We start from the raw sequence: 9290 nt of genomic DNA, 5'->3' as shown, positions 1-9290 counted from the left end.
GTAAAACAACAGTTCTCGATCTTCGGGCGACACGCAAAACCCTTGCATAACGAGCTCTCAGTCCCTCAACATATCATTGTGTTGTACACTACCACATCAGCAGGGGGCTTCTTCACTAACAAGCTAGTAACTCATTATTAAAACTAAATAGTTGTTTTTGCAGTTATTTGATCCCTTTCAGAAGACTTTTGGTGAGTTCTGCAGACTTGTAAAATCCACTGACACGAGGCTTTGTTTTATTATTTTTACCTCGTATGTACAGTACCACTCAAACGTTTGGACACACCTACTCATTCAAGGGTTTTTCTTAACTATGACAAATGATGAAATATAGATTTGAGATTCTTCAAAGTGGCCACCCTTTGCTTTGATGACAGCTTTGCACACTCTTGGCATTCTCTCAACCAGCTTCACCTGGAATGTTTTTCCGACAGTCTTGAAGGAGTTCCCACATATGGTGAGCACTTGTTGGCTGCTTTTCCTTCACTCTGCGGTCCAACTCATCCCAAATCATCTCAATTGGGTTTAGGTCGGGTGATTGTGGAGGCCAGGTCATCTGATGCAGCACTCCATCACTTTCCTCCTTGGTCAAATAACTTACACAGCCTGGTGGTGTGTTGGGTCATTTTCCTGTTGAAAAACAAATGATAGTCCCACTAAGCGCAAACCAGATGGGATGGTGTATCGCTGCTGAATGCTGTGGTAGCCATGCTGGTTAAGTTTGCCTTAAATTCTTACAAAGACACGGCGGTTGGAAACTAAAATCTAAAATCTGGACTCATCAGACCAAAGGACAGATTTCCACCAGTCTAATGTCCATTGCTTGGGTTTCTTGGCCCAAGCAAGTCTCTTCTTATTGCTGTCCTTTATTGGTTTCGTTACAGTAATTCGACCATGAAGGCCTGATTCACGCAGCCTCCTCTGAACAGTTGATGTTGAGATGTGTTGTGTTACTTGAACTGTGAGGTGCAATCTGAGGTGAAGTTCGTTGCCAATGAGAGCCATAACGCTTGATGGTTTTTGCGACTGCACTTGAAGAAACTTTCAAAGTTCTTGACATTTTCCGGATTGACTGACCTTCGTGTTTTAAAGTAATGATGGACTGTCATTTCTCTTTGCTGATTTGAGTTGTTCTTGCCATAATATGGACTTGGTATTTTACCAAGTACCACCACTAACTTGTCACAACATAACTGATTGGCTCAAATGCATTAAGAAGGAAAGGAATTCCACAAATTAACTTATAACAAGGCACACCTGTTAATTGAAATGCATTCCAGGTGACAACCTCAAGAAGCCAGTTGAGAGAATGCCAAGAGTGTGCAAAGCTGCCATTAAAGCAAAGGGTGGCTGGCTACTTTGAAGAATCTCAAATATATTAAATATATTTTCATTTGTTTAACACTTTTTTTGGTTACTACATGATTCCATACGTGTTATTTCATAGTTTTGATGTCTTCAGTGTTATTTGACAATGTAGAAAATAGTAAAAATAAAGAAAAACCCTGAAATTAGTAGGTGTCCAAACTTTTGACAAGTACTGTATATAATGATTGTGCAAATTACTGCATATTATAACATGCATTTTTGTGTGTATTTCTACTTATATTATAGTTCTTAAAAATAGTGGGAGAAATTTGAGAGCTTGTTTTTTATTTATTTTTTATAAATGGTATGTACCAGTGAATCATACTTTACTTAAAGGGTGTTTCCAACACAGAACAAAGGAATACAGTTGGTTACACATGACCATTGATTTGATATTGTAAACTGTAGGACAGCCCGCTGGTGGAACGTTAGGTCTTATAATATAGTAGGGTAGACAATAAAACAAAGTTACAGACGCAGAAATATCATACCCCCAAGACATGCTAACCTCTCACCATTACAATAACATGTGAGATTAGCATTTTATATCATACCCCCAAGAGATGCTAACCTCTCACCATTACAATAACATGGGAGGTTAGCATTTTATATCATACCCCCAAGAGATGCTAACCTCTCACCATTACAATAACATTAGTTAGTATTTTTGGGGGGTATGATATTTTTGAGTCTAACTTTGTCCATCATTATTTACGATTAATTCAGGACTATCCGTAATCATGGTAGCATCCACATTAATGTAGAAGTGTTTAGAAACATGCTATATTCTTATTTACAATAAAAGTGACTCCAAGTCACAAGCTTGATGTAATCATTGCGTGCTAGGAATATGGGGCCAAATACTACACTTTTGACTACTTTAATACACATATAAGTGAATTTGTCCCAATGCTTTTGGTCCCCTAAAATAAAGGGACTATGTACAAAAAGTGCTGTAATTTCTAAACTGTTCACCCAATATGAAGGAAAATACCTTCAAATTAAAGCTGCCAGTCAGCAGTTTAACCTCATAGTCATTGCATAATTTCAAATCCAAAGTGCTGGAGTACAGAACCAAAATAATTTTAAAAATGTTTCGCTGTCTCAATAATTACAGAGGGCACTGTATATACACTCTGGGTAGAAGCTCTTAGACACAGATCTCGGACCATCTTATCCTTCCCACTTCTGAACCATAAAGGAAGAATATGCTAATATGACCTGAGATCAGGGATCATCCTACTGCCCTATGCAGAGGACCAAGGTGAAAAGAGTTAGGACTGATTGTGCTTCTGGGAGGCTGAAGAATGTTGGTCTGTTGGACTGCAGAACTCTGTCTTCCCTTTCCCTTTGGACCTCTAGAACATTCACTGTTTCTCTTGGCCCATGTTCAAAATGGAAGTGACACAAGAAGTAGTACTACAACAATGACTTCGTAAAACCTGAACATGACAATGTACTAATTGATCTACTTCTGATCCCCACTCACTTTCTCAATAGTAGTTTGTCATAACAAAAATATCTGAGTAGCACTTGAAATAATAAATGAGTGTACCACAAACTAAAGTGCTATCAAAATGTGAGGAAGTATCTAAGCCTCCAAACTAGGATATTAAACTTTTCCACTTCAAATCAACTGTCATTTTTTGTTATTCATTTATTTTTTATTTTTGAGAAGGAACATCAGCTTCACTGTCATGATTATTATTGACTTTGCACACTTGAATGACTTGCAGCGTAAGTCAGTCAGTGTTGCAATCTTTTTAGCCTAAAAAAAATACAAGATAATTGTTGATTTATGAGATTCCCTCTGTGTGGTGACTCAACAGGATGAGTATTATTAACTGGCTCACTGGAGACAAGGAGGCAGGCACACAAGCTCATGGGTGTGGGAGGTGGATTGAAAACATATGGCATGACTTAAGCCTTCTGAGGCCTTGTTTGGATTGGGGGGGCAGAGAGAGGGAGAGAGAAAGTGAGAGAGAGGAACTTTTGTGAGTGTAATGTTAACTGTTTATTTTGTATTTCACTTTTGTTTATCTATTTCACTTGCTTTGACAATGTAAACATTTGTTTCCCATGCCAATAAAGCCCATTGAATTGAATTTCATTGAATTAAGAGGGAGAGGGGGCTTGGTCAGTCAATAGGGAGGTGAAATGACTGGTGGTGGGAGGGGCTGAGAGATTTACAGGGAGCAGATATCAAGCACTTTCACTTTCAGGCTAGCCTCTGTCTGAGCTCACACAGACAGACTGCCCAGAGGGCGAGAGAGAGATAGCGGGTCTGTTTCCCCCACTCTGTCCATTAGCCATTTAAAGGGTGAGCAGAGAGTGAGGTCTGTAATATACTGGGTCAACAGGGAAAGAGAAGGAAAGGGAAAGGCTGCAGTTTGACAGGCTGAGAGGTCGGAAAATCCAAAGTGAGAGCGCAGTGCAGATTGCGTGAGAGATAGAAGGGGGTGAAAAGATTTGGAAAGTACCCAGGACACAAAAGGAGGAATTCTAAAAGACAGGTCAACTAAGCTGGGGTCTCAAAGTAGAGGAGAAAGAAAAGACTCAGAGCTCTCTCTCTCTCTCTCTCTCTCTCTCTCTCTCTCTCTCTCTCTCTCTCTCTCTCTCTCTCTCTCTCTCTCTCTCTCTCTCTCTCTCTCTCTCTCTCTCTCTCTGTGTCACACACTTGAAGGAACCGCTGAGGAAACCTTGCCTAGTCAGACCAAAGGACTTATTTGATCTGCGTATTGCATGCTTTCAACCACAGAAATGGAGAAGTGGCCTTTCTCATGAAGATAAAAGGATGTCACGATCAGGTAAGAGGAATTCAGTGATTACATCAATTCAGAGTATGCAAAAGTTAATTGATTGATTCGTGGATTTGTATTTGTTTGATTAATTTGACCACATTACCATTGTACTGTAATTCATATAGTGGTTCTGTAATTTAGGTTTGTTGTTAATTTTCGCAAGTTAACATGAAGTCATGATGTTTCTCATTAAGCATGTGGCTGGAACCACATGGGCAGGACACAGAAATGTTCCATCCATTAACCTGCTGCATCTCTCTCTCTCACACAGTTTTTCTGTTGCTATCAATATTGACAGTCCAAGGTAGTGGATGTGATGACTTTTTGAGGGAGGTTGTCAAGAATCTTCAAACCACCCTTAACTCAGACCACGCTGGATTTGTGAGTTGAACGTTGTGGCTATCCTCCTGTACCTGCATGCACCCTGAGTAATGACAGTGGTTTAAAAAAATATGCTTTCACTTCCTAGTGGTTTGATGTATTTTCTATTGGCATAGATAGTCTTGTGAATACTGTGATTCCTGAACCATTTTTTTCCTCCAAGCGTAAGGTGTTCCCTAAAGACTATTGGATTTCCCACCACTACAATGTCAACCTGCTGTGCAACACTGATCCGGTGAGGCACCATCTATTGATTAAATGACACCATTTTAGTAAATGACTTATTCTCATGTTTTATACAAACATCACACTTAGTGTATCTGCTATGTCTATCATTAAATCCTTCATTCTAATTCTCTGCTGAGCAATGCGGGAGGACTGGGAAAGTATCAAATATACAGTATCAAACACTGGTTTTCCATGTGTTTGATGCAATACCATTCGCTCCCTTCCAAACATTATTATGAGCTATCCTCCCCTCGGCAGCCTCCACTGGTTCCAGTACTCTAAAGTCTAAATGTGTGTTGTTGTCAGCGTTACTGGGCAGGATAATCAATAACCTCTGATTAGCACAATGATGATCAGCTCTGTGTTGTGCTCCGTCTATTCAAATCATCAGCGTAACCTCTGTGTCTAAAATCCTACTTCTGCCTCTCGGCTGCCCCTCCAGTGTTGTGTGTTCCGAGCTGCGACTGTTCTCTCTGACTCCTGGCTCCAGCTCCGCAGCCAGCTGTGGCCAGAGCACCATAGCTTCGAATTCATCTCCAACCTTATACAAGCCCTGGGTGACAGGGGCATGACAAAAGGGGTAGGTATAACTTTACAATGTCGTGGACATACTCTAGTCATTGTCGCGGGAAGTATGGGTGCTGCAGCTCCACCCTACTAAAGTAATGCATTGGTCCTTTACTAGTCAAGTATTAGCGAAACAATATGGCTGTCTGTATTGCCTGCAAAACTGTCTTCCCCAAACTACTTCCCGAGGCTATGACTCTAGTAGTCTATATGAACTGTTTTGGATAGAGAGTGTACTGTAGGTTGCCAGTGGAGGTGAACAAGTAGCAGCATGTACTCAAAAGAGACAGACACAACAGCCTTTTGGACTAAGTACTGTAAAAATAAAACTTAACTGTGCCCCTGCAAATGCAACAAAACACTATAAAGATGCCTTGTTGTTATAGTAAATAAATGACAGAAAAGGGCTAAAACAGGGGAGAATAAAAAAAAAATTCCTGACCTTGTGGCTATGCTTTAACCAGTGCATAGTTTCCCTGTTCAGGTCACCTATAATGTACGCAATGTATATCACAGGTTAACTCCCCAGAGAACCAGCTATCAATCAATGACAGTGCCTGCACTGTATGTTTGTTTAATAACAACTCCTCTCCTCCCTTATCCCCCTTTCCTCTCCTCCCTTGTCACATCCCTCTCTCACAGAGATTTGAGGATCCTGACCCTTCCGTTCTTCCCTCTGTCTCCTCCTCTCCAGAGAAACTTCTCAACTTCACTTCATCTGTTTTCTCCAAATGGCTGGAGCTGGGGTGCTCGACCCCGGTGGACACTTGTCCCTTCCCCACTCTGGCCTCTCCGGCTGGGGAGGAAGAAAGGGCAGCTCTGGAAAGTAAAAAAGTGAGGTCATTAACCACACGAGCAGTTCACATGCAACACAGGGAGAATGAAAGGGAAACAGAGATGAGGTTAAACACACCTCCACCAACCAATAGGAGCCCAACATCCAAAGGTGGGGTCCTATTAGTTCTTTCTGGGTCTTTGTTTTTTTTAAATCTTTATTTAACTAGGCAAGTCAATTAAGAACAAATTCTTATTTACAATGACAGCTTACATTGGAGCCTCCTGTTATGTGGACTGCCCTGGATGCTACTGTAGAGCGGTTGCTATAGTTACTGAAGTGGATCTCTTCAATGGCGCACACAAAATGCAAGAAATAAAATAAATAAGATTCTCTGTTTTTGAAAGAATACATCCTTTTCTTTTTGCAATGTGTATTGGAGCACTGGTTGGCTTTTTCTTCTCAATCTGTCCATTCTAGCAGTTCTAATACAGTAAGCTTTGTCAATCAAGTGACTGCCATGCACATGTAATTGTTGCACTGAAAGTACAACTGCAGTCAAGATTATGTATAGAATAACAACCTTTTCATTTACTGTCTGCACACCAGAGTTCTATTATTATAATTATAAGAAACCGTTACAACATAGCTTGCGTAGAATATGGCTTTTTATACAGATGGCTAACTAAACACTAACAAGTGTTTTATATTGAGCAAGCTACAGCACATAAATTATTGTCCAATATTTCTGATCAAATTCATATGATGTTTACAATGCAGTGGAATGTGAATATTTGTTTGTTTGTCTGTTGGTCTTCAATGAATGTTGTTTTTTCTATGAACTTTTGTACATACTGCATCTTGTAAATAAAAACCATGCAGCCGTTATGAGTTTCTCTGATGTAGTCTTGTGTAGAGATCCCCGAGTGCTGACTGTTACCATCCCCAGTGTGGGGAGTATTTTGCAATTGCTGCAGAGCTGCACTGCTGTCTGATTCTCAACAGCTATCCTTTTTCTTTCTGTCTCCTACAGGAAGACTTCTGTCATAAGTAAGTTGTAGTTCAATATAATTTTTATGTCTGCAGTTACTGGGTAGGCCTACAACTGAGCCAAATCACTCACATTAATCACACACATCAGGTATATGTACAGTTGAAGTCGGAAGTTTACATACATTTAGGTTGCAGTCATTAAAACTTGTTTTTCAACCCCTTCTCAAATTTCTTGTTAACAAACTAGTTTTGGCAAGTCAGTTAGGACATCTACTTTGTGCATGACACAAGTAATTTTTCCAACAATTGTTTACAGACAGATTATTTCACTTATAATTCACTGTATCACAATTCCAGTGGGTCAGAAGTTTACATACACTAAGTTGACTGCCTTTAAACATCTTGGAAAATTACAGAAAATGATGTCATGGCTTTAGAAGCTTCTGATAGGCTAATTGACATCATTTGAATCAATTGGAGATGTACCTGTGGATGTATTTCAAGGCCTACCTTCAAACTCACTGCCTCTTTGCTTGACATCATGGGAAAATCAAAAGAAATCAGTCAAAAGATTGTAGACCTCCACAAGTCTGGTTCATCCTTGGGAGCAATTTCCAAATGCCTGAAGGTACCACGTTCATCTGTACAAACAATAGTACGCAAGTATGAACACCATGGGACCACACAGCCGTCATACCGCTCAGGAAGGAGACACGTTCTGTCTCCTAAAAATCAATCCCAGAACAATAGCAAAGGACCTTGTGAAGATGCTGGAGGAAACAAGTAGAAGTATCTATATCCACAGTAAAACAAGTCCTATGTCAACATAACCTGAAAGGCTGCTCAGCAAGGAAGAAGCCACTGCTCAAAAACCGCCATAAAAAAGCCAGACTACGGTTTGTAACTGCACATGGGGACAAACATCGTACTTTTTGGAGAAATGTCCTCTGGTGTGATTAAACAAAAATAGAACTGTTTGGCATAATGACCATCATTATGTTTGGAGGAAAAGGGGGGAGGTGTCATGACTCCTACCGAAGGTGGCTCCCCTTCCTGTTCGGGTAGTGCTCGGCGGTCGTCGTCACCGGCCTACTAGCTGCCACTGATCCTTTTTCCTCCCCCTTGTCTGTTTATAAGTTACACCTGTGTTTAGTTAGGTTAATTGGTTGGGCTTTATTATCCAGCCGGCCCGCCTGCTAGGTGTGCGGGATTGTTTTATGTGTACTCTTGTGCACGCCTGTAAGTCACGGTTGTTTGTGTACGTGTGTTGTTCGGGACTGTTTAGTTCCCCTGTGTTTTGGGGCATTTGTTTGAGTAGCGTCGTTTTCACCTGTGTGGTGAATAAAGAAGTATCGCTACTCTGAACTCTCTGTTTCCTGCGTCTGACTTCTTCCTCCACTACACCCCGGGCATTACAGGAGGGTTGCAAGCCGAAGAACACCATCACAACCATGAAGCACGGGGGTGGCAGCATCATGTTGTGGGGGTGCTTTGCTGCATTAGGGTCTGGTGCACTTCATAAAATAGATGGCATCATGAGGCAGGAAAATTATGTGAAAATATTGAAGCAAAATCTCAAGACATCCGTCAGGAAGTTAAAGCTTGGCCGCAAATGGTTCTTTCAAATGGACAATGACCCCAAGCATACTTCCAAAGTTGTGGCAAAATGGCTTAAGGACAGCAAAGTCCAGGTATTGGAGTGGCCATCACAAAGCCCTGACCTCAATCCAATAGAAAATTTGTGGGCAGAACTGAGAAAGTGTGTGCAAGCAATGAGGCCTACAAATGAGGCCTATGACTCAGTTACACCAGCTCTGTCAGGTGGAATGGGCCAAAATTCACCCAACTTATTGTGGGAAGCTTGTGGAATGCTACCTGAAACATTTGACCCAAGTTATACAATTTAAAGGCAATGCTACCAAATACTAATTGAGTGTATGTAAACTTCTGACCCACTGGGAATATGATGAAAGAAATAAAAATCTGAATTCTCTCTACTATTATTCTGACATTTCACATTCTTAAAATAAAGTGGTGATCCTAACTGACCTAAAACAGGCAATTTCTACTAGGATTTAATGTCAGGAATTGTAAAAAACTGAGTTTAAATGTATATGGCTAAGGTGTATGTAAACTTCTGACTTCAACTGTATGTATGCCAATACATGCACACACCC

General features: G+C 40.7%; 1 protein-coding gene across 2 annotated transcripts; it reads left to right on the top strand.

Moving 5' to 3' along the window:
• The first annotated feature begins 3834 nt into the window (after window positions 1–3834).
• On the top strand, window positions 3835–7185 carry zgc:174888 (uncharacterized protein LOC558116 homolog). Of its 2 annotated transcripts, XM_042308180.1 has the most exons (7): window positions 3835–3930; window positions 4007–4175; window positions 4441–4550; window positions 4714–4785; window positions 5221–5358; window positions 5988–6291; window positions 6389–7008. In XM_042308180.1, the coding sequence occupies exons 2-7, from the start codon at window positions 4163–4165 to the stop codon at window positions 6502–6504; spliced, it is 753 nt and encodes a 250-aa protein (XP_042164114.1). In that variant the 5' UTR covers window positions 3835–3930; window positions 4007–4162; the 3' UTR covers window positions 6505–7008. The 2 variants fall into 2 exon arrangements, with proteins under 2 accessions (XP_042164114.1, XP_024245711.1); XM_024389943.2 differs by lacking the exons at window positions 3835–3930; window positions 6389–7008 and adding an exon at window positions 7154–7185.
• Window positions 7186–9290: the final 2105 nt, after the last annotated feature.

This window comes from Oncorhynchus tshawytscha, linkage group LG03 (assembly GCF_018296145.1).
Source record: "Oncorhynchus tshawytscha isolate Ot180627B linkage group LG03, Otsh_v2.0, whole genome shotgun sequence".
NCBI classification, from domain to species: Eukaryota; Metazoa; Chordata; class Actinopteri; order Salmoniformes; family Salmonidae; genus Oncorhynchus; species Oncorhynchus tshawytscha.
This window is presented reverse-complemented; position numbering and strand designations above follow the sequence as displayed.

Bases quoted from the DNA above. Each gene is read 5' to 3' on its own strand.
- zgc:174888 (XM_042308180.1), top strand. The intron at 4,551-4,713 runs GTGAGTTGAACG...TTTTCCTCCAAG, and splicing joins ACTCAGACCACGCTGGATTT to CGTAAGGTGTTCCCTAAAGA. The intron at 4,786-5,220 runs GTGAGGCACCAT...CTGCCCCTCCAG, and splicing joins TGCTGTGCAACACTGATCCG to TGTTGTGTGTTCCGAGCTGC.